Source organism: Vanrija albida (genome assembly GCF_041260175.1).
Source record: "Vanrija albida strain AlHP1 chromosome Unknown contig_3, whole genome shotgun sequence".
NCBI lineage: Eukaryota > Fungi > Basidiomycota > Tremellomycetes > Trichosporonales > Trichosporonaceae > Vanrija > Vanrija albida.
In genome coordinates, this window is record NW_027191422.1 from 2,328,102 (window position 1) to 2,350,861 (window position 22,760).

The 22,760-nt window shown below is 64.0% G+C and overlaps 7 protein-coding genes across 7 annotated transcripts; 2 read left to right on the forward strand and 5 right to left on the reverse strand.

The window, feature by feature from the left end:
- Nucleotides 1-346: 346 nt before the first annotated feature.
- Q8F55_004203 (uncharacterized protein) lies at nt 347-4,520 on the reverse strand (the record flags this gene model as incomplete). Its single annotated transcript, XM_069352724.1, has 2 exons — nt 347-2,583; nt 2,621-4,520. 2 exons carry the CDS (start codon nt 4,518-4,520, stop codon nt 347-349), a joined length of 4,137 nt encoding a protein of 1,378 aa, XP_069210142.1.
- A 1,534-nt stretch (nt 4,521-6,054) lies between these two features.
- On the reverse strand, nt 6,055-9,860 carry PPS1 (tyrosine/serine/threonine protein phosphatase pps1; the record flags this gene model as incomplete). Its single annotated transcript, XM_069352725.1, has 6 exons — nt 6,055-6,087; nt 6,139-6,344; nt 6,383-6,458; nt 6,512-6,544; nt 6,594-6,711; nt 6,754-9,860. 6 exons carry the CDS (start codon nt 9,858-9,860, stop codon nt 6,055-6,057), a joined length of 3,573 nt encoding a protein of 1,190 aa, XP_069210143.1.
- A 1,177-nt stretch (nt 9,861-11,037) lies between these two features.
- On the reverse strand, nt 11,038-14,875 carry rad16 (DNA repair protein RAD16; the record flags this gene model as incomplete). The annotated part of the gene is made up of 14 exons (XM_069352726.1): nt 11,038-11,487; nt 11,533-11,617; nt 11,655-11,827; nt 11,862-11,987; nt 12,022-12,159; nt 12,195-12,516; nt 12,554-12,646; nt 12,684-13,026; nt 13,061-13,710; nt 13,751-13,902; nt 13,941-14,094; nt 14,203-14,606; nt 14,659-14,691; nt 14,747-14,875. 14 exons carry the CDS (start codon nt 14,873-14,875, stop codon nt 11,038-11,040), a joined length of 3,252 nt encoding a protein of 1,083 aa, XP_069210144.1.
- Nucleotides 14,876-15,097: 222 nt separating this feature from the next.
- Nucleotides 15,098-15,696, forward strand: Q8F55_004206 (uncharacterized protein; the record flags this gene model as incomplete). Its single annotated transcript, XM_069352727.1, has 2 exons — nt 15,098-15,364; nt 15,403-15,696. 2 exons carry the CDS (start codon nt 15,098-15,100, stop codon nt 15,694-15,696), a joined length of 561 nt encoding a protein of 186 aa, XP_069210145.1.
- Nucleotides 15,697-15,805: 109 nt separating this feature from the next.
- Q8F55_004207 (uncharacterized protein) lies at nt 15,806-18,945 on the reverse strand (the record flags this gene model as incomplete). The annotated part of the gene is made up of 2 exons (XM_069352728.1): nt 15,806-17,907; nt 17,943-18,945. The coding sequence occupies 2 exons, from the start codon at nt 18,943-18,945 to the stop codon at nt 15,806-15,808; spliced, it is 3,105 nt and encodes a 1,034-aa protein (XP_069210146.1).
- Nucleotides 18,946-19,293: 348 nt separating this feature from the next.
- On the forward strand, nt 19,294-19,947 carry Q8F55_004208 (uncharacterized protein; the record flags this gene model as incomplete). Its single annotated transcript, XM_069352729.1, has 1 exon — nt 19,294-19,947. The coding sequence occupies one exon, from the start codon at nt 19,294-19,296 to the stop codon at nt 19,945-19,947; it is 654 nt and encodes a 217-aa protein (XP_069210147.1).
- Nucleotides 19,948-19,976: 29 nt separating this feature from the next.
- Q8F55_004209 (uncharacterized protein) lies at nt 19,977-20,396 on the reverse strand (the record flags this gene model as incomplete). The annotated part of the gene is made up of 1 exon (XM_069352730.1): nt 19,977-20,396. One exon carries the CDS (start codon nt 20,394-20,396, stop codon nt 19,977-19,979), a length of 420 nt encoding a protein of 139 aa, XP_069210148.1.
- Nucleotides 20,397-22,760: the final 2,364 nt, after the last annotated feature.

Sequence of the window (22,760 nt, forward strand, 5' to 3'; positions counted from 1 at the left end):
ACCGACTCACGGCGACTGCCTGCCCCACCACTCACCCACACCCCGTGCATAGCGACACGGGCGGTGCAGCTGCGGCCACGCTGCGGCCACCCGGCGCCACGCCCAGCGCCACTGCAGGGCACGCTGTCACCACTCCGACAACTCGCAGCACCCTCGCGGTCACCACCGCGCCCCTCTACTACGAGCCAACCCTGCATCGCTCGACGCTACCACAAATGGTACTGGTACTAGTATAACAACAGTGATCAATCGATCCAATGGAGCCCAGACGGGACAGATGCGGAAATGCCATGGGGGAGTGGAATGAAGGAAAGAGATAATGTGCAGCGCGAAGCCGCCGCCGCGCCTAGGCGTCTGCTCGCAGTCGAGTTCGCAGCAGGTGGACGAGCCAGTTCGGGTCCCACGTCGCAATGCCGGGCGTCCGCATATCGCGCGAGGGCCGGCCATACTCGCCGTCGTCTCGCATCAGCGTCTTGGCGAGCGACGACCGGCGCGGTGGCGCCCGGTCGCGGCTCGAGAACGGGAACGGCGCCGCACTTCCGGTCACCACCGCAGTCGGAGACAAGGGCGGTGGGGGCGAGAGCGTCGCAGCACCACCACCACCACCACCCTCCTTCGGAGGGAACGTGTACGTCGCCAAGCCCGACTCTGCGGGCACCTCAAACTGTACCTTGCTGGGGCGGCGTGCGTAGTGGTACTTGGACGGGTCCGGTGACACTGCCGAAAGCATAGGCGAGACCCCGGGCGACGGTGTCGGCGGCGCCGGCGAGCGCACCGCGGCCGCCTCGATTGCCCGGTTGATACCGTCGATCTTGGGCGCCATGACGCACTCGTGCTGGGCGCGGAACAGCGAGAACGGCAGCCACTTGTCCGCAAACGAGTTGACTGCGACGTCGTAGTTGGCGTAAAACACGACGACGTGGGGCGCTGCCCAGCCAGGAGTGCCGATGCGTGGCGGCGCAGCAGGCGTCAGGGGCACCAACACTGGGTGCAGTGTCAGACGCGGCAGGATGTACGCCATGTCGTCCTGGGACAGCAGCTGGTCGAGCATCGGCACGACCGCCCGCTCCAGCGCAGCCAACAGGCGTCCGACACGCGGGCCGCCGACTCTGGTGTTCTCCGGCGACATGTTGCGAGTGACCACTGACAACAAGCTCATGCCCTCGAGCCAAGTGACAGCCTCGCCAATTTCCTCGAGCGTCCCTGCCAAGCCCTCTGCGACATTGACAGGAAGCCCAGGCAGGGTGGAGAAGGTGCACACCTCGCGCATAGGCAGCTGCGATCGGTTGCCCTGGTTGAGCAGAATACGCAGGCCGTCGAATGGCGTAGCTTGCACGATCGCGACACCGGCGTAGAGAGTGTTGGCGCGCAAGCTCATGCGCATGGTCCCTTCGCAGAAGGTCTTCATGTCCTCGAGCATGGGCATGACGTGGTCGTACGGGGCCGAGAGCGTCTTGTGCAGCGCCATGGCGACGGCGTTGGGCTCGGCAAAGATAAAGTGGCGAGATAAGAGGTCGGATCGTTCCTGGGACGATGTCACGCGTCGCACGAGGAAGATGAGCTGGCCCTTGGACACGGTGGCATCGCCGTTGGGCAGACGGACCCAGCCGGTCGTCAGGATCCGGTCGTACAAGACGCCGAGGCGGCTGATGCCATCTTGCTGCCCAGTTAGGCGCATCGACAACTGAGTGGCGGAGACGGCAAACTTCTCAAGGAACCGGGCGATGCTGAGGCGTGGCACCACACTGGAAATGGTCGATTCGGCAGCCGTGGCAACCGAGCTGCGGTGTGGGACGTGGGGCGGAGCATCCTTGAGGGGACCGTCTTTGAGGCCCTCACTGGGTACGAGCTGGGCGAACGGACTATTGCCAACACCGCCGTCAAGATCGGAGCGCGACGCGTACGGGTTCAAAGAGGACCAGAATGGGTTCCTCCACGACCACGACATCTTCATCGCCTGGACAAACGCTTCGTTGCCAGTGGTGAGGTCGACGCCAAGCACCGACGACTCGCCCGACGAGCTGATCACGCTCGGAGCGCGGCGGTGGTACCGCTTGCCCTTCTTCTTTCCAATGGCATCGGTTGGGGTGAGCGAGGCAATGTCGCACATTGGCAGGACGCCGTCAATTGCGCTGACCAGGATACGGTCCTGGTCATCGATGAGGATTGACGCGACGACCACTCGGCGACGGCGGGCGCGCTCCTTGCGGTCACGGATCGAGTTGATGCCCACAAAGCTGGCGACACCGATACAGGCGGCGAACGCCAGCGCCGATACCAGCCCGGTGATTGCCCGCTTGGTCCCACTCATGGCGCTTGCGTTGTTCGGGCTGCGGTCACGGGGCCAGCCGTAAATGGTCCCCTTCATGCCGGTGTAGTGCATGCCACACACGGCACCGGCGAGAATGACAGCCACGCCAATCTTGGAGATCCACGAGTGCTTGAGTTTTGGGCGGAGCATGATAAACATGATGTACAGGGCGATGATGACGGCACCCGAGGCAATGATGACCGAGCCGACGACGTACCCGACGCGGTAGGCAATGTACGGGATGTCGTTGATGGACACTTGACCGATGTAGTCTGGCGGTGAGCACCATCGTCTTCAGACTCGACTTACGCATTCCAGCAACTCCCCAGCCAGCAATCATGCCAGTGACCGCAATCTTGATGACATCGCCCCAAGTCACGACGTCGAGGCCGAGGAACCGCTCCACCATCTCGAGGCGGGTAAGCGGGATGCCCTGCTGCAGCTTGCTACGGAGTGTCTCTCGCCAGCTCATGGGCTTGATGTTGTCGGCCTCTTCGTCGTACGCAATGTTCTCCAAACGGGCAAACTGGTTTGTCGACATTGTCTCGTCCGAGCTCGAGCCACGGTTGTTGGGGTCCTCCTTGCCGCCCTCGGACGAGTGGGTCGACGAGTGGTGCGAGGCCGCACCCTTCACGTGCTGAACCGCTGGGAGCTGAGCAACTGGCTGCTCCTCTGGCAGACTTTGGATACGGGAGAGCGTGACGGCAGGACGGGATGGCGGCAAAGGCGAGATGGCCGGCAGCGACGCTCGCCTCGCTGCGACTACTGGTGCCGTCGAGGGCAGGTATATCGGCGCGACGGGCTGGGCGTTGATAGCGGCCTGCCATGATCTCTCGGCGACAGGGTCGGTCCGTGGGATCAGGTGGGTTGTCGAGTCGTTGTCAACGGCGCCGAATCTGGGCGGGAACGAGTAGCCTGGGGCGAACACCTCCATTCCCTTCTCGTCGTCTCGTGGAGCCTGAGTCTCTGGGCGCGGAGCTGTTGTCGGGTAGTAGGCCGCCAATGGGGACACGGCCAGTGCGGGGGGCAAGCTGATCGAGGTTTCTGTCGACTGCGTTGGCGTCTCCTCGGACTGTGGCGAGTCGGCGCGCATCTGGCGGCGCTCCATCTCTTCGCGCACGGCGCTGCGGCCGAGCCTAAAGTCGAGCTCACCGAGCTCCTTGTCGCGCTTGACAATGTCGTCTTCGTCGTCGCCCAAGGACGTGATACTGACCGTGTCGACCGTGTCAACGGCCGACTCTGGAGTCGACGGCCCGCCCACCCTGAACAGGTCTCGCCAGCCGCGAGGCGTGCGCTGTGCGCGTGGAGACTCCATCAGCGACCACGATGCAACCATTCCGGCCTGGGCGAAGATTGTCGAAACGTTTGCCGACTTGCGGATTTTCGACTTCTGCAGCTTCCACCGCGCGTAGTCATCGCGGGGCATGAGGCCTTCTCGCCGCCGGCGCTCGCTGCTTCCTGGCACCCATGGCCACGTCCTCCATTCTCGGAATCGAATGTTGGTGCCCATGATGAAGAAGGCCAGCGTCATGGCGCTGCACGACGCGACGAGCGACAGGACCGTGTAGCCGCCCGAGTACGAGAGGTAGAGGATGGGAAAGTCGTGCGATTCCGGGTGGTGGAGCGAGAGCGACTGGTTGCCGACAAAGTGCATGGCAAAGGTCGACACCGCGCCAAAGCAGATGCCGGCGGCGGCCAGGAGCACAATGTTGGACACGCCGCGGTTGGACGTTCGGCGTATCAACAGCTCGAGCGTGCACAGCGACCCAACAAGGGAGATGAGGTAGGAGAGGACGACAAAGCCTGCGTTCATGCGTTGCCGGAGTTCAAAGTGGCCACCGGGCATGGCGATCCGTCCGGGCGCGCTGTATCGCACAACGTCGATGTTTGCCCAGTGGCGCTTCTCGTGAGCAGCGTGGCCGTGCCAGAGATCCCCAGCGCTCCTCGCCACGCCCTGGAGGAACTGGAGGCCGAAGAGCACGGCCGAGTCGAGGAAGCCGTCGGGCGGGTCGCGCGTACTTGGGTCGTGGCCCGGCGCGCCATCTGGGCGGTGGAGCACGGGGGACGCGAGGGCGAGCTGGGGCGCGGCAAGCGCAAAGGCGAGCACTGCGGCGCGCCTCCGGAGGCGGCGGCGCGCCTGGGCGGGCGGCGCGCGCGGGGGAGGCGGTATTGGCAGCCGCGAGGACGACGCGACGGGCGATGGGCGCATTTTGCGCTACCGTCTGGCTGGTCTGGCGGCGAGGGGTTTGCGAGTGTCACGACCGAGTGGGCCGGCGTTTTCACCGCGGCGCTCGGCGACAAGACTCGAGCCGTGCGCTGGGCCGAGGCCGAGAGTCAGCGGCGAGGTGGTGCGGCGCTGTTGATGTTGTCGCAACGATGTCGTCGGAGTCGTCTCCAGGTCGTCGTCGTACTGAAATAAGCCGGCCGGGCGGGCGGGGCCAGATTTCGTTTACGCTGTTTTGAGTTGTTCTGGGCTGGCGCGCTGCTCGATCGCAAGGAATGCCAGAGTACGACGTGATGCAATTGAGCGTGGGTGGCGTGGGGAGGTGGGAGGAGGCGGCGGCGGCGGCGGCACAGAGGCGTGAGATGACGCCGAGGGAAGACGAGGCCGACGAGGGGGCTGGGCTGAGGCGTGAGTTGTGGGGAGGGGAGGGGGGGGGGGGGCCTCGGCGCGGGCGTTGGTGACAACGTGATGGGGTGATGGGCAGCGAGCAGCGCCGCGCCGCGAGCAGCCTCGACCAATGTCCACCGGCGCCGTCTCGCTCCAAACACTCACCCCTAGTGATCCGCGGTCGGCGCGTGCGAGGGCAGCGCCGTCTGTGCAGTCGGCAGCTTGTGCGCTCGGTCGTGCGCTCGTTCGTGTGCGTGCGCGAGGCTCGGCGCACCCGTGTATGTGGCCGTTGCTGCGATGTCGACGCGGGGGGGCGCGAGTAGAGTAGACGACGGCCGCTCGGCTCGACGCCGGACGGAGGGATGGAGAGAAACGACGAGGAGCCTGCCTGCACCTCTGCTGGCCTGTTGCGCTTCCCCGCCCCGCCAGTCCCCGGCGACGGCCGGCCGGCGGAACCACGACCACGACCACGCGCCGAGACGCAGCGACGCAGCGGCGACCAAGCATCCGCCGAGGGCGGCGCGGGCCATGCTAGCGCGCATACTGCCTGCTCCCCGGCGCCAGGCGCCACTGCAGGGTGCGGCGCCGGGCGAAAATTGCGCTCGTCAACAAGCTGCAATGATGGCGCCTGGGCCCTGTGCCTCTGGGTCTGCCCCTGCTGCCGCCGCCCTGCCGCCTTCCCCTCGATCACATCACTGCTGGGTGGCCGATCGCACTTCCCACTTGCTACTTGCTACTTGCCACTTGCAACACCGCGTCGCCAGTCTAGAACAAAGTGGCCTAAGGCCTAATCAGCATTCATCGCCGACAATAACTCGACATTACTTTCCCACCGGCCTGTGGCAACCACTGCTCGCATGCACCACCCCCCACACCGCTTGCAACCGTCACATGTCATGTACCATCAGAACGAATACCAGGACCTAGCAAAATCAGGGGGTCTTATCAGAGCAACGTGGGTGGGGAGAGGGAGATTTGATCGAGCGACAACTGGACACGAGAGGAGACTTGTACAACAGACGGCAGGGCCAGTCAGTGGTGGTGGTGGTGGTGGTATGACGAGAAGATGGGGGGAGGGTTCAATGCGTATACAACGCCCAGTATCAAACATGTTTGCTTGTTTCGTCGCCGTCTAGTTGCACAGGAAGCGACGGTTCAGACAGTGCTGCACATGGTCAGTCGACAAGTCGCCGCATGTTACGGCAGCGCGACTCACCACATCCCGGCAGAACGTTGGCCACGAGTACAGGATGGGCCGCGGTGGAATTTCATTGTCCAGCAGAGCCAGTGCTGCAGGGCTGCGCACGCCCTTGGCCTCTGCTTCCTTGCGGCGCGCCTCGCGCTCCTCGGCCTCGGTGCGGGCAAGCTCGGCTTCCCACCCGAACAGCTCGTGGAAGAAGCGCAGATTGGGCTGAATGAGAACTGGCGAGTTAGTCGCTGCCACAGTGCTCGGAACCCACCATTCAAGCGGCGTGCACGAGTAACTAGATAAGCGTCCATGAGGCCCATGCGCCGGTACTTCATCAGATAGGCCATCTGCGATCAGGTTAGTACCATGCACGATACGGCAGCGGTCAATCATCACTTACCACAATGCTGGCACTACGCGAGACACCAACACGCTGATCCTCGTTAGCCGACGCTCGCGGATAAACCAATGAGCCAACTCACACAGTGCACCAGAACACTGCCACCAGCAGCGCGGGCCTGCTCCATCCACTCGCATGCCCGGGCGATCACTGGGCGCAGGGGGTCATTGCCGTCATCTCTGACATCGGCGAGGTCGAGCCTGGGGTTTGTTAGCACGGTATTGAAACCGTGTGCCACTTACACTTGGATGCGGCCGGCGCGCGCCTCTGATGCCAGCGTGTTGGCACCAATGTACCCGTGCATGGGGTCATGCTCCGACGGCACGTCGAGAAGGCTCTCTCCAACGGACACGACGTGCGTGATACCCAGCGAGCTGAGCATGAACGCGTTGCTGGCGTGCTCCAAATTGCCGAGGTAGAGGAACGGGAGGATCCGCGACGGGAAGCCGTCAAATCGCTTGTCGTCAAACCAGACCTTTGCCTCTTGTGCCGCCTGGGGTGAGCCCTGCGGCTGCACCTCGGCCGCATGTTTAGCAAGTCTGTCGGCAACGTCGTTCGGCTGCGAAGCGCCTCTGGAAACGGGCTCCTCTTGGCGCTTCTCCTCGACCTGACCGCCGCCACGTATGAAGCCCCAAGGCTTCCAGCGCGAGGCAGATGTCGGGCTAGGAAGGGCCGTCGCCGACGAGGTCGATGCGTTGGACGATGACCGTGATCTGAGGTTACGGTCGCGGCGCTCCTGCGCAAGGCGAGCCTCTATCCTGCGAAGAAGCGGCTTGTCGGTCGGGTAGAGGAAGAAAGACCGCTTGGCCTGAAGCTGGAGGTGGAGGTAGGCCTCGGCGAGGGACACGCCGAGCGCCGACATGACGTAGCTGAGGACGACAATGCTCGACTCGGTGTAGCCGTCCTGGCAGTGGACGAGGACGAGACGCTTGACACCCGTCTTGTCGCGACCCTCGACCACCTTGCGGAGGAAGCTGACGAGCTCGAGCACCTTCTCGGTCATGGTCGCGAGGTTGCGCATCTGGCCAGTGATGGTGCGGCACGAGCCAGCACACTCGAGCGCCACATAGTGGTTCTCGACCGCATGCTGCTGCGCATAGATGTGGCTCTCGTCGGGCGACGTGCCGAGGAGGCTAGTGCGGGGCTCGGGGAGGGCCGGGGCCGCCTGCGAGGCAGACGGCGAGAGGAGGTTGCGCAGTGCCAACGTGGCGGGCGACGACGACCACGATAATTCAGACTCGGATGACTGGCGGGAGCGATCGAGTGCGACGAGCTGGCGGTACGTCATGGCCAGGGTTGCGGTCGACGGCATGTCGGAACATTCAGACGCCTTTACGCATAGCTCGAAGGGAATTTCGCCTCCGGCCCCATCGTCTGCACCGCCGGGCACGTCTGTGTCGTTTCCGACCCAGAACCCATCGAGGACCTGCGTGGCACGAGTCATGGCACGGCTCTCGTACGCCTCGCGCTCAAAGAGGTCGACCTGGCGCGAGTTTTGCGTCTGGTTACCCTCCGAGTCGATGTTGACATACTGGGGGCAGAAGCGCTCGAGCTTGGCGAACGGCTCGACGAGAACCCACACGCCGTACTTGACGGGGCGGTCGAGGCCCTCGCCCTCGCCGCGTCCCGAGAAGTGCTCGTAAAACTCGTGCAGGCGCTGCTGGTAGAGCTCGTCCTGGGCATTCGCGACGGCCTCGGCAATCTCGAGAACACCAGGACCGACACCGTGGCGGGTGTAGATGATGATGTCCGAGACCGAAGCATACTTGATCTGCTGAATGTGGAGATTGCGGAGGTTGATCTGGTTTGGCAGACGTGGCAGGCGGAAGTGTCCAGCAGGGCGGCTGTGGCCGGTTTGGTCGCTTGGCGTACGAGCGTAGCTCGGGCGGCGACCTGGGGCGGTGGGGAACATGGGCAGTTCGAAGACATCCTGGGCATGAACCGCATTGAGGAGGATGGACGTTGGGCGGGTCTCCTCCTCGGACATGAACGAGTCCGAGTCGGACTCGCTGCCGTCGTCGAGGATGGCATCGGGCGGGGGCTCGAGACGGGCAGTAGCCGCAGCGCCGGGAGAAAGTGGCAGCGCCATGCTGCCGACGAGGGGCGAGACGCGCTTCGACTCGCAGGGGTGCATGGCGACGTCGGCCTCTGTGACCTCATTGTCTCCGTCCGAGTCGACCTCTGCGACGACGACGAGGCCCTCGGAGAGCTTGACGAGCGTGGACGTCGGCGTGTGTGGCGCGAGTGACTCTGCCGTCGTCGTCGGCGAGCTCGAGTCGGTGGCCGCCCCGTTGGACTGGTACGAGCCGCTCGAGCTCGACGAGAGGAGGCCGTCGGCGGGGATACGCTGGGGTGTGGGGCGCGAGTGCGACTCGTGCACCGTCCCCGTCGGCGAGTGGGCGGTACGGTCGAGGGGGTGGGGCGGTGCAAGCACGACCGAGAGGCCACGGAAGGGAGGAGGCTCAAAGGGAGGGCCGTAGCCGAAGAAAGCGCCCATCTCCCTGCCCTTTGCACCGTCGTCTGCAATGCCATGGAGCCAGGGGAAGAGGACCTGGCTTGGCGTGTCGAGGAGCGCGTGGCGCTCGATGAGCGCCGGAAGTTCCTCCATTCCAACGAGGCGCACGCCGGGGCGCACCTCTGGCCGTTCGTCCTCCAAGCCCCACTTTGGCATTCCCCACACTGCCGAGTCGTCGCTCGTCGGCCGCCCCAGCTCGGGGATGGGCACCTCTACCTCGTCGATATCCATGCGCTCGTCTGCGGCGATCTCGGACGCGTCGCGGGCTGTCGCGGCTGCCTCTGCCGCCGCAGCGAGATCCACCTCTTCCGCCGCAGGTTGCTGCTGCTGCTGTTGCTCCTCCTCCTCGTCGGCCGGTGCCTCGGCCGGCGGCAGCGTAGCGGGGAAGAGCATGTGATGCGCCTTACGCGGGGTCGTGTCCACGCTCATGCTGCCCGGTGTCGTATCCCTCGCATTGTGCGTGTGGTTGCGGGTGTGGTGGTGCGAGTGGGAGAGTACGGCCTCGGACGAGCGGCAGCGCTCCATGCCCGTCGCGGCAAGGGGGGAGAGCGGGGGCGTGGCCGGGGGGAGCGGAACAAGATGCGTCGTGTTGATGGGCGTCGGCGGGGCCGAGATGGTGTGCAGCGCCTGGAGGCCGTTGCTCGTCGCGAGCAGGTGGGCCGGGAGGCCGGTGGGGGGGAGCGCTGCGGCCCCCGGCGGCGGGGTGGCCGGGCGCGAGTGTAAGCGTGCCGACGAGGGCGGGGTGGGACTCGAGCCGCGGGCGCCGGGTGTCGACGAGCGCGAGAAGGCGTACCGCGGCGCCGGGGCGGGGGGCAGCGGCATGACTACGCTCATGTCGGGGGTGGTGGGGCTGGCGCTGGGCTGGGGGGCTGTACGTGCGCTGGCGATAAGCTGGCCTGCGGGGTGGGTTTGGCCGGCTGCTCGTGCGTGCGCTCGTGCGTGCGTTGCGGGGGGAGGGGGTCGTGCGAGTTGTGTGCTGGGGTGATGGGTGCGAGATGTGCGATGGTCGTGATGGTGATGGTGGGTGGGCGGGTGAGGGAGTGGATGGATGGATTGGGTAATGCGGCGAGGGTGGGTGGTGTGTGGGAGGTGAGCTAGTGGGGAAGGGGGGGTCGCGTGAGGAGGGAGGGAGCGCGGGGGAAGGCGAAGGCGAAAGCATTAGGCGGCCAGGCTCGCCGCCGCCAGCGCGCCAGCCAGGATCCCAGCCAGGAGAGCGATCAGCGGCCGTGTCGTCGGCCAGTCTGTCGTTCGCTGGTTCCAGGCCCCGCAAACCCAACCACCTTCCAATTGGGTCGTCGGGACAGTGGAAGCGCGTTCCTAGGCGGGGGGTGGGGGAGACCTTGGGGTGGGCCGGCTTCTGCATGCATGCCCATCGCGCATCTGCCCCTACAGTCGCTCGCTGCCCTGTTGCCTGTTGCATCCCCCCGCACCGATCGTCACCTGCTTCACGCTGCACTGGCCGCCGCGCCGCGCGGTGACCCGCGGGGTCTTTTTTCAGGACACCTCCAGTGGGTGGGTGGGTCGAATTGTCAATGCGCAGTGTGTGCCAATGCGCCGCCCGCCCCGCTGCTCGTTTCGCTTCGCTTGGCCTGCCTCTGTCGCGCTCTCGCTCAGTGGCCCGCGCGCCGTCAAACCAAACCATAACAATCCATTGTTGTGATTTCCAAGCGGGGACCAAGCACTGCGCACAGTACCGCACAGTAGCAGAACAAGACGGCAAGACCCAGCCAGGGACCCAAACTCGTCGACCTGGTCAGCTGATCACCCAGGCCAGCCGAGCCCTCGGGTGCAAGACACTGCACCCTGGACTGATGCCACTACCCACCCAATCACGACATTCCAGCCCAGCCCGGGGCCTTGCACCCTTTGCCCTCCTTTACCCCCCCAGGCACGCCCTCCTTGACGTCACGAGACAACCATGACGCCTCGATACGTCGCTCGACGCGGCTATGGTGTGGCGTTTGGCGTTTGGCCGCGTTTGGACCAGTGGCACAATGCATACTCAACTACCTCACCGCCCGTCGCCGTGCATGAATGCAAACGCCTTGGCCCCATTCTCCTCGCCCAGGATACGCTTCACCTGCTCCTCGCCCAGGCCCACAAACTCGCGGATCGTCTCGACGTTGGCCATGACGTGCCGCACGTTGTGTCCCGAGACACCAGGAATCGCACGCAGCATCTCGACCGCGGCGGCATTCTCGACACTCGGGCGCACACTGTCCGGCTCGTCGCCTGCCGTGCCCTTGAGAATGGCAGTCAGCTCGTCGGGCTCGTCGTGGTTGAGCTTGAGGTCGGACAGGATCTTGACCGACTCGTGCGGAGACGACGACCAGATGATGCGCAGTCGGGGGAAGTGGAGAGCAAGGAGCGCCAGCTTGGACTGCAGGTAGAATGTGTCCTGCCAGTTGTCGGGCTCGCTGGTCTGGCGGCCAGAGGCGTCGCGCTCGGCGTCGGCTTTGGTCTAGCCGTGTAAGTATGCGATGCAACTGCGCGACATCACACTCACCCGCATCCCAAACTTGTCCTCTTCAAACTCGATGAGCAGGATGCAGACCTCGTAGTGCGCACTCATAGCCTCACACTGCGTGTGCCTGGGGTATGAGCGAGCACCCACACCGCACCACTCACAATCGGCCATTCGCCAAACTCTGCTCCAAATCTGGCAGCGCCTTGCGCTCGACAACCATCTTCGGCGACAGAATGTAATCGCCCACAGTCAGTGTCGCCGGGATGACGTGAATCCCAGCGCCGTCGATTAGCGACGGAAGAAATGCGCCCAGTTCTCGGATATCGACGATGATCTGAGCGTTAGAAGTGACTACCGGACCTACGCACCCTCGACTCTTCCTTCTCGGATTCGCCACCGCCCGCATTCCTCGTTGAGTACGTCGTCCGGGATCGCGTGACCGTGTCTCGCATCGGCGCACGGGGGTTGTTGTTGTAGATCGGGATGACCATTCCCTGTACCATTAGTTGTGATCAGGTCAGAACCCACCCCTCGGTCCTCGATCAGCTTCTTGAATGCCTCGCCTTCGCGCGCCATCGTCGCGAGAAACCGGTCCTCCTCAAACGAGTTGGTGTAGGTCATCTGGTACACCCGTAGAGGCAGGCCAGGGTTCGAGTTTTTGTACACCTTGGGTCAGCTAGGAGCAAAACATGTCAGCTCACCTCTAGGCGCCGGATGAACGCAAGGTTGGGCTCGTACATGACGACAAAGCGTGGCCGGAGCTCCTGCAGCATGATATCGTCATCCTCACCGCCGTACGGCCGGATAATGACTGCGTCTTCTGGTTCGAGCAGGCCGTAGTCGGTGTCCCAGTCTTCCAGCATACCCTGCCCCAACATCCACTCCTTCCACCGCGGGTTGAGATCATCTTCTTCAATCACGCCGGCGCGGGCAAGCAGACTGGACGTGGCGTCGGTAGCAAGTGGAGGAGGGGAGCTTGCCACTGGGATCGGCTGTGTCGAGGTTCCAACTTCCTGTAGGCTCCTGGTCGTAAGCTCTAAGATGATGTCGGAAAGCTCACTCATTCAGCGCCCACTGTACCTGCACGTCCTCCATATCATCTCCGTCTGGTTCGAACGCCGACAGCTCCTTGAACAAGTCTTCTTTGAGCGAGCTGCAGCATCAGCTAACCGCCCTTCATTGCTACTCACGGCTCGTTGACCCGTCCGGGGCCGACAGGCGCGCCAGCACGTCGTCGCCGGCGCTTGTAACTCGGTGCACCACGGTGCGCGGCGATACGTTTCTCGTCTAGCCCGCTGCGTGCTGCGACCTGGTCTCCCGCGACCCCGTCGGTGTACCGCGACGGGTTGGACAGCCGCTGACCATTCTTCTCGTGCTGCCAGTTGCTGAGGTACAGCGTCTCCATCATTTTTCTCCCCGCGCCAGCTGAGAATGGCGGGTCGGTGGGCATCATCGTCGTTAGGTACTGCCTCAGCTGAAGACACGTCAGGTCGGACGATGTCATGACGAGCACAGTGTTGGTGCCGGGTTGGTCTGCCATCAGCTCCGCACCACCGCCCACACCCACCAGCATGAGAGTCGGATACCCGCGCAATCGTGTCCTCGATCTCCTTCAACACCCGCGCCAGTAGTGCCCACTTGGGCTGCTCCTCCAACACCGATTCGTGGCCCTTTCGTATCCTGCTCGCGACACGAGAGCTCAGGTCCGTCTCGAGGGAGAAAACAAGCGGGCGGAACACCGGTGGTGCGTCCGTCACCTCGTGGAGCACATCGTCGTCATCGTCCGCCGCGGCTTGGTGTCCAGCGTTATGTGGGACAGTCTCGATCTGCGTAGCAAACTCGGCCATGACCTCGTCGTCGTCCTGCTCTGTGGTGGGTATTCCTCCCATTGGCGCATCAAGCCGCTCCTCCATCTCCCGCACAGCCTCCATGTCCTCGGCGTGTTCGTCCCGCGCGGTCTGCCCATTTGTCGTGGTGTTCGACTCACGGTGCCGTTCACCGTCGGGGATGAGCGTGCTTGCGGTTCCTTCAATAGTGACTTGCGGTCGCGAAACACGCAGCTGCGACGCCTCGACCAGCTGTGCGGCCGCTTTGGCATTGAACCAGTCGTGGAGATACTGCCCCGCACCAGACGTCTTCTTCTGCGCTCGGAAGTGCTGCCGCTGGAGCGTGCTGATGTACGCTGCGAACGTGGCAGAGTCGTACTCGAGGAGCCATCTGAGGGGTCAGCAGGTACGGCGAGGGAGAGGACACCTACGTCTGCAAGTCTCGCAGCTCGGCAAGCGCCTGGACATGAATCTTGGTCTTCATCCCGACCTTGTGCCACACGGGCCTTAGACGCATAAACACGATCGTGTCAAAGTTCTTGAACTGGGCGTTGCGGACCGTGAGGTCTTCGAGGTCGAGGTTCTGTCGGTGTCAGCTGTGTAGCCAACAGCACAACCCACCAGCGAGTGGTCGCGCTTCAGCTCCACCAGCATCGCCTCCATGCACTCGGTAATGGCGTCCTGGCAGCGGCGCATGAGGTCTGTCATGGGCTGGTACATCTCGACGACGTCTGCCTTGCGCGAGGCGAGCGCTGTCTTGACGGCCTCGTTGTAGCTAGCCGTCAGCTCCCGTCTCCATCACCTCCCTCCCCATCACACCCCTCCGCATCACTCCCTCCCATCGCTCCCCTCCCATCGCTCCCCTCCCTCCACACCCACTCACCGCGGCCAGATCATCACCTCGTTCATATTGAGATTGATGAGCATGTCCTTCATCGGCGAGAGGCCGTGGGCGAAGACCTCCGGCTCGTCCGAGAAGGCCTTACAGAACCCGCTCTGATTCTTACGGCGGTAGAGGCGGATGGCAAACTCCTCAGAGCTGCCGGCGCGCACCGTCTCAGCGTGCAGCACGACGATGCCCGTGATGAGGTCGACCGGCACCGTCCCCTTGAGCAGGTCGGTCACGAGGATCTTGGACGTGACGCTGAACAGCCCGCCGCGGCGGTACATCTCCTCGCGGTCCTTTGTGCTCATCTCGTACGTGAGGATGCGGAAGCCGGGCTCGCGCACGCCCATGATGCCGAGCTCGTCGCCGATGCCTGCCTCGTCGCCGGGGTTTGCGTTGATCTAGCGTAGCGCACCGTCAGCCGGCGCCCTCCCCCCCAGCAGTCGTACGCACAACGATAACGAGGTCTTCCTTCCGGTCATACGTCTTGAGCAGCGCGCATACCACCTGATGTCAGCGGTCGCTCCACCCCCCGACCCACCCGCCGCAGCCCTAGCCCCTTGGCCATGATGAGCAGGTGGTCGCCCTGCGGGCGGCATATCTCGCGGATGATGGTCTTGTGGAAGGAGAGGTAGGGGATGTGGCGGCGTGCGGGGGCCGTTGCCGCCATGTTGATGCGCTTGCCCTTCGTGAGCTGATGGGCAATGGACGATGGACGATGCAGCGAGCTGAGCCTTCCTCTGCGTCGGTGTTGCCGCTCGACGGACCTCCACCAGCGGCGATCCATCAACTCTCCCACGGGTGCCTCGACGGCGCCGATCGGCCTCGGCATCCGACGAGATTTCAAAGTCGGCGACGTCGAGGACGTCGAGTCCAAAACACCACGTACACCATGCTCGCCCTCCGCTCCCTCCGCGCCGCGCCCCGCGCCGCCCGCGCCCTCAGCACCACGGCGCCGCGCCTCGAAAAGGCCGCGCTCGAGCTCGCCCTCCGCGACGGGCTCAAGGGCGCGATGAAGGCGCGCGACAAGGGCGCAGTGTCCGCCCTCAAGGCCATCATCGCCGACGTGACCTACAACGTTAAGAGCAGCGAGAACCCCAACGAGGACGCGAGCCACGAGGTGGTGGTCACCACCATCCGCAAGGGGATTGACAAGAGGGTGGGTAGTTGGGCCGGGGTGGTGCTGACGGTGTGCAGAGACAAGCGGCCGAGGCCTACGCACCCGGCACGCCGGGCGACCACGCCGAGAACTTTGCCACGCTCAACGCCGAGATCAAGCTCCTCGGCTCGTTCCTCCCCGTCGCGCCGACGCCCGAGGCCGTCCAGGCCATCATTGACGAGATTGTTGCTGGGCTCCCGGAGGACCAGCGCAAGAGCAAGAGCGTGACGGGTGTCGTTATCAAGGGGCTGTGGGAGCGCCTTGGCGACGCCCGCGCGCTCGTCGACAAGAAGGACGCGGCGAAGCGTGTCTCGGACGCACTGAAAGCCTAGTTACGCCCGCTGGCTCTTCGTCCACAGGACAGTGCATTGGTCGCCTACTGGCATATGTACAGGAGACATTAATGTATCTAATTACAGGTAACCTACACCCCGTCTAGTTCTACGCTGCGGCCTCCTTCCTCTCCCTTTTCTGTGCTGCCGTGAGCTTCGGCCTCTTCTTCCCCTCCGCCCTTGTGGCCGGCGCCGCTGTCGCCTTGGCCGCCACTGTCGTCGTCGACTTGGCCTTGGCCTTGCCCGCAGCCTTGCCCTTCGCCTTGGGGTTGACTGGTGCAGCCTTCGGTGCAGCCGTACCGGGTTCGGGGCGGCCACCAAACCTGAGCAGATCATCGAAACTCATGAACGGCGGCTCGTCGTTCGCCTGGGCCCTCGCCATGCTGCGCCGGGCAGACCGCGTGAGTACGCCGGGCTTGGCACGCTTCTTTGACGGCTGCTTGTCCGGGATCCCCAAGGCTTGGTAGTCTGCAAGAACAGCCTCCAGCGATGGGCCAGGGGGGGCGACAACCAGCCCAAGACGGTGCCTCGCAAGCGTCACCACATTTGCCACGGTCGTCTTGTCCTGTTCACTGGCGGCACCCGCCACGAGTTTCTTGAGCAAGCTCTCAGCGGCCACAGCCTGGGCCATGGTCATCTCCAGCCCCATTTCGTCCAGGCGGCGGAGGAATCGAATGTCGGTCTTGTCCGCCTCCAGCAGAGAGTCGACTGATCCAGCAGCGTTCGGCTCGGTCTGGTAGAACGGAGCAATGCCCAACTTTGAGCGTAGCTCGTCGTTGTCGGGGAACGGCGAAAAGAACATGCGCTGCGCGGGAGCGGCGACAACGGGAGTGGCCTTGGATTTCTTCGAGGGGCCAGCAGTAGCGTTCGCGAGACGGGCAGTAGCTTTTGAAGGGCGGGCGGCAGGTTTTGGGGGCCCGGGCACCGTATCGTTCCCTCGGTTGCTACGAGCCGCGGCGTAGGCGACACCGGGGTCAACCTTATCTTCTGGGGAATTGGGTGACGGCGGATTGAGCGCAAGCTCGCGAAGACGGTCGGGATGGATACCGCCTGACGCAGCCGACGGCCGGGGTGGTGTCTGCGGAGGTGGCACGACGACATTCGTTTGCTGCATCTCCACATCCATGCCATGGGCAGAGTCATCGGGCGGCTGGAAGTGCGAGTCGGATTGTTGAAAGTCGGAGTTGGGTTGCTGAAAGTGCGAGTCGGGCGGAGGAGTGCCTCCGGTGGCAGCCTCCCACTGCTCACGGGGGACGACGCCTTCCTCGTCATAGGCATCGTCCCCCTCCATGGAGTAGTCGGCGGGGTCATCAGGGACGGGTCCATAGCCCATCTCTGTGAGAACGCTCACTGCGCGCTGGAGCACCTTCTGCTGGCCGCGATTAAGGCGACGATTCCCGTCAGCGATGGACTTCAAGAAGTTGAACGCGATCTGCGCCTCATGCCCACCGTCTTCAGCATCGCCATATCCAGGGAATTGGCTGCGTGCGTTTCGTGAAGGGCGGGCACGAGGCGCAGGGGGTGTATGCTGGCGAGCACGAGGCGCCGGAGGGGTGCCTTGGCGGGTGCGAGAGGCAGAACCTTCACCGAGAGCCATCGCCTCGCCACTGGCACCAATGTTGAGGCCATGTGTGACCTCAATCCCCTTGCGGTTGAGCGCCTCGATTCCACGCTCAGCCCAGTAGCTATGCGTGTCCTTGTCCTTGAACCAGTGCTCGAAGGTTTCGTGAGACGGGAGGTCCTCGAGCGTGACGTCGCTGTTTCCGACCGTCCCAAGAGGCTTGCCAGGGTGCTGGATGCCCCCTCGGCGGACCCAGGACGGGAAGTTCTGCACATGCCGAGACTCTTCCAAGATACCAATGACCGCGAGGAGGATGTTGTCGAGACCGGGCTCGTCGGCAAGTTCGGAGGCCGTTGGTGGGGTCGTAGCCTGACTCTTGCTTCTGAGGGACCTCCCTCCGTCTTTCTCGCTGCCCACTGGCTTGCCAGAGGCTTTGCGAACATTCAATCGCTGGGCCGCCACATTCGAAGCCTGGTATTCGGGCTTGTCAAATTCTGGGATGACGATCTGGGACCACGGCTGGTACACGGCCTTGAGTGGCGAGTCGTCGAGTAGGACCATGTTGCTCTCGTCAAACCGCGAGTCGTTCAGGTCGTAAATAAAGTGGTCGCCGACCTTGCGCAGGTCCTTGGTGGTCTGCACCTTGCGGTCTTGATGTTAGCCCAGTTGCGTCCAGCGCGCTCACTGTAGTCGTTGCCCAAGTTCATCTTATCGCGTGCCCAGACTCCGAGCAGCCTGCCCTCACCGCGCTGCTCGCGCTCGACTTTGCTCAGGCGGTCCTCTTCAGTCCAAACGCCTTCAATCCAGCGCTCCCCAAAGGTCGTCTCGACCATGTGCCGCACATTGTGCGGCTGCGCAGACGACCACACGAAGACCTCCCACGGCCTTGGTCCCCCCTCCGGTTCCGGGAGGAAGACGTACTGCAGGAAGCAGTTGAGAAAGGGTCGTGGGTACGCTTTGCGGGCAGCTCCTGTGTGCGCCGTGCGGTACACCAAGGCGCCGTTCAAGTCGAGTACAAGGAGCTTGGGGGTCGGCTCCTCGCTGTGCTGAACGGCCTCGCGCGAGATGTCGACGTAAGGCCCAGGGGGAAGCATGACCGGTGCAGGCGAGTCCTGCCGTGACCGTCCGGGAGAGTTGAGACCGCGGAATGACCCCGTCTGGGGCGGCGACATGGGTCCAGGCGAGCTGCGGTTGTATGCTGGCGAGCGGCCTCCTGAAGAAGAAGACGGCGCAAAGCGCCCACCGCTGCGGGTGCGCTCCTCGTGGCGATACTGCACCTCGACCTGTTCCGCCGGCCAGGACGGAGACCAGCGATCGCGCACCCGATCGTCCGAGCTGGGCTCCGAGGGCGCTCTCCTCTCGCGCCAGTTGCCGTCGTGTGATGGGGGGCGAGGGGGGAATCCGGAAGCCGCGCTAGTGTGGAACGGCGCATGGGGTGGAGGGAAGGGCGGCATGATCGGAGGCTGGGACGTAGCGGGCGGCGAGGGTCGCCAGGAAGGCGCACCGCGCGACGGCGCAGGTGCGTTTGGGCGCCACGAGTCACGGATATGCGGTGCGTCGGCGGCGGCGGTGCTCGTTGAGGGCTGGCCGACGTTGTCGTCAGCCTCGCGCACGCCGCTGCCGTCATCCTCTTGTTGGTGGCCGAGGGGCTCGCTTTCGCCATCGGCCTGCGGCGGCAGTGTGGGCATGGTGTGTGTCGCTGCTGTTGGTATCAAGCTGGATGCTCGGAGTGCCGTTGCTGCCCGCAGCGTATTTGCTGTCGGGAGCATGGGAATGGCAAGAATGAGAGTGAAGGAGGGAAGGTCGGGTTCGTGTCGATGAGTCGAGCCTTGTCTCGTCGTCCAAAGTTGCGATTTCAAGACTGGGCGCGTCGAAGGAGGGTAGGTTACGTAACTCCACGTGGGCCGCCTCCACCAAAGGCGACCACTCACTTCGCCGTTGCGTCATACGCGACAATGGCGACGCGCAGGCAGCAGCTCACCGATATCGACTCGACAAGCGCAACTCGTTGCAACACTCCTCCAACACTCATCACCATGACCTCCCTCCGCGACCAGCTGCGCGCCATACCGTCCATAACGGGCACCGCCCCGCCCTTCGACCTCGCCACGGCGCCGGACTCACCGCGAGCCCTCTTCCTCGAGTGGCTGCAAGCCGCCATCAGCGCGGGCGTGCCCGAGCCGCTCGCAGCCACGCTGTCGACCGTCACGCCCGAGGGGTGGCCAGATGCGCGCATCCTCATACTCAAGGACGTGACCTCGTCCGGCGCGTTCGAGATTGCCACGGGCGCCGAAAGCGCCAAGGGGCGGCAGCTGGCCGCCAACCCGCGCGCCGCGCTCTCCTTCTACTGGGTCTCGCTGGCGCGCGCCGTGCGTATCCGTGGCACCGCCGTGCGCGCGTCTGCAGAGGAGAGCGCGACCGACTTCGCCACGCGCGGGGTCGAGGCCCGTGCGCTGGCGCTTGTGGGGAGGCAGAGCCAGGTCGTCGGGGAAGACGGAGTGGCGCCGGCTCTTGCCGCCGCGCGTGCGCGCCTCGACGCCGACCCCACCACGCCGTCCCCCTCATGGAGTCTGTGGCGGATCGAGCCGAGCGAAATCGAGTTCTGGCAGGGCGAGCCGAGCAGAAACCACCTCAGGCTGCTGTACCGCCGCACCGAGGCGGGCTGGGTGCACGAGCAGCTCTGGGCATGATGCATGGGCACTACAGCGCGCTTCATATTCTAAGCCTCTTCACTCTCAGCGACATCGACGACGATGCCCTCGACCTTCTCGCCGAGCGCGACGCCGGTGGTAGTGGTACCGAACCAGGCGCTGTCCTTACGCACAGTGGACGCATACGTCCCGTCGGGGCGGATGGCGAGTGCCGAGACCGTGTATCCCTCGTCCACGACGACGCGGTACGCGCGGCGCTGGGTCGGGCCGTCCGCCTTGGGGGCGGAGAGGAAGGAGCCCCCACGGCGGAAGACGACCTCCTTGGTGGGGTCGTCGACGAGCAGTGTAGACACGCCGCTGAGAGCCGGGAGGAGGTCGTACACTGCGTCGCCCGACCCCTCTGAAGCACCGAGGGCGAGCGCTGGGCCGAGGCTGTGTCCAAGCCCCACCGGGAATCCGGCAAGCGTGAAGGTGTAGTTGTTAGGCATTGGGAGGGGATGGGATGGGATGGTGGTGGCGACTGTTTGTGCTGGCAGGGCTTTAAATACACACCCGCCACTTAGCCCCACAAGACACCGCCACCGACACCACATGGTGCACGTCGATCCTAGTGATTAGCGTAGTGCCTGCCTGCCCAATGACCATGACACATGACTGCGTTCTCGCTGCTAACCAGCGTGCCCGAGGCTATCCGGGTCGATGTATGCCACGTCGTAGGCCACGTGTTGCCTCTCTAGGGCTATGTATGCAGCCGTGAGTGGAGCTGGCGATTGCGGCTCCAACGCCGCCAGCCGCCACGCCCGCACCAGGACATGACCACTTGTCTATCTACGCCTCACTCGCAAGGTCGACGCGCACGCCGGAAGTAACAGCTATAGCAGTGTCCAAAGCCACGCTGCCGAGCCACTCGCCCGCGCGGCGATTATGGTCGAGCGGCCGCGTCGATCACACGTCCCTTATGTATCTGCCCCCCTCCCCGGGGCTCGAGGAGGTCGCATGCAGATAAGCCTGGCATGTATTGGGCTCCATGTGCTGCCTAGGAACCGTCAGTGCAACTCCGCTCAGTTGTGCGCTTGGGCTCCACATGTGGGCAGTGGAGCGGGCCTTGTGTCCGAGGCACAGAGTGGTGCATGTGGCAGTCTCTGGTGCCGCCCAACTCCCGCCGAGTGCCTTCACCTACCCCAGACCGATTCTCGTCCAAGGTTCGTGGAGCGATAGGCGAATTGAGATGCGTGGGGCGTCGCTGGAACTACGGTCCGGGCCGAGACGGCACAGCGGCCACCTCGCGTGCGACAGAGCTCTGGCCACAGCTGGTATTCCGGCGACACGGCCGGAATGCTGATCGGGGTCAGCCTGGGGGGCTGTGGCGGTGTGGCGGAGCTGTGGGGCTGGTGCAACCACACACCCCAGCGCCTCGACGAGGCAAGTGCAGAGGTGAATCAGTAAACTGCTCGTGTGCACCGACCGAGGTGGGCTGTGCGGTGTACAGCGGGCGGGCCACTTCCACGCCGCACACTAGTGAGGAGGGCTAGACCATAGCTAGCTCGTCTTATGCCGGGCCGGCCTGGTCGGCATGTCTTGTGCTGCGCTGCGGTCAGTGGTGACTGTGCAAACATCCTTCTGTTCGCCTCGATCTTTGGTTCAGCACATTCCAATTGCCCTGGTGGCTCAGATCCTGCATGCTCACATGCAGTCATGTGAGGACTGTACGTGCACCATGGCGCAGGTTGCACGAGCACCACTGGTATTCAAGTTGAAACGGCCCACTCCTCCCCAATTGGGCCATGTTGCGCCAGTGTCTCAATGTCGGCCCACCCACCCACCCAGTGGGCTGCTTTCCACGGCACATTCCGGCGCATACCGATCATTGACCGAACAAGTGGGATGAATGGCCTGCAGGTAGCATCCGCCCTGACAGAACAAGGGCTTGGACGCGTAGCTGTGGCTTTTGTGGCTTGGGCGTGTCGAGTGTTTGTATCGTCGCGCTCGTCGCCGTCGTGTGACTGCCGAGTGTGCTGCTCTGCGCGCTCTGCGTCTGTTGCATCCGGTTTCCAACGCTGCGGTGCATCATGTCAGGGGGGGGGCGACATGGCGTTTGACAGCCGACGTGTCACGGTGAAGAGGACGGCGAGGTAAAGCCAGTTCCCCCCTTGTTGGACCGACTGTGTGGTGTCCAAGGTCTAAGGGTTAGGCACGGAGCGAAGGGGGGCGGGTGTGAAGCGTGACTGATTTTGGTGGACCGGCGGCGATTTTTGGCTGGGGTGACTATGGTGACTACGGTGAGGGGTGAAGGGCGGGGGCAATTTGGCCCTCCATTAACCCGGAGCTGTCACTCACTCGCTCAGTGTTTGGATGCAGCTCAGCCAGCCAGCAGCCAGCCAGCCAGCCAGCCAGCCAGGGTGAGCGGCAACCGACCACCGAGAACACCCACCCAACAAGCACATCCCGGCGACCTCCTCGCCCTTACAGCAACTCGATCCATTACATACAGGCATCATCACTTTCATCATCATCACTCACTCACCCTCCTCCTCCTCCTCCTTCCCCCTTCTCCCCCCATCCCACTCGCAGCGACGCTGTATCATTCAGCCGTGGCTTGTAGAGTTGTACATCATCACCACCACCTCGACCCCCGTCACGACCCGTAAACGACCAAACATCTGACCGTTCGTATTGCCTTCCCTTCAACCCTTCCTCCCTTGCCCTCGCCCAACCCCTAACACCAACACTCTCCCAGCATTGTCACATTCCGGCGCGCGTACAATCGTCTCCACACAACGTCTGTTCGCAAGCTCGCTCAAACCCATCGCATTCACTCTGCCCCCCGCGGATCTTTCATCATTCATTAAGGC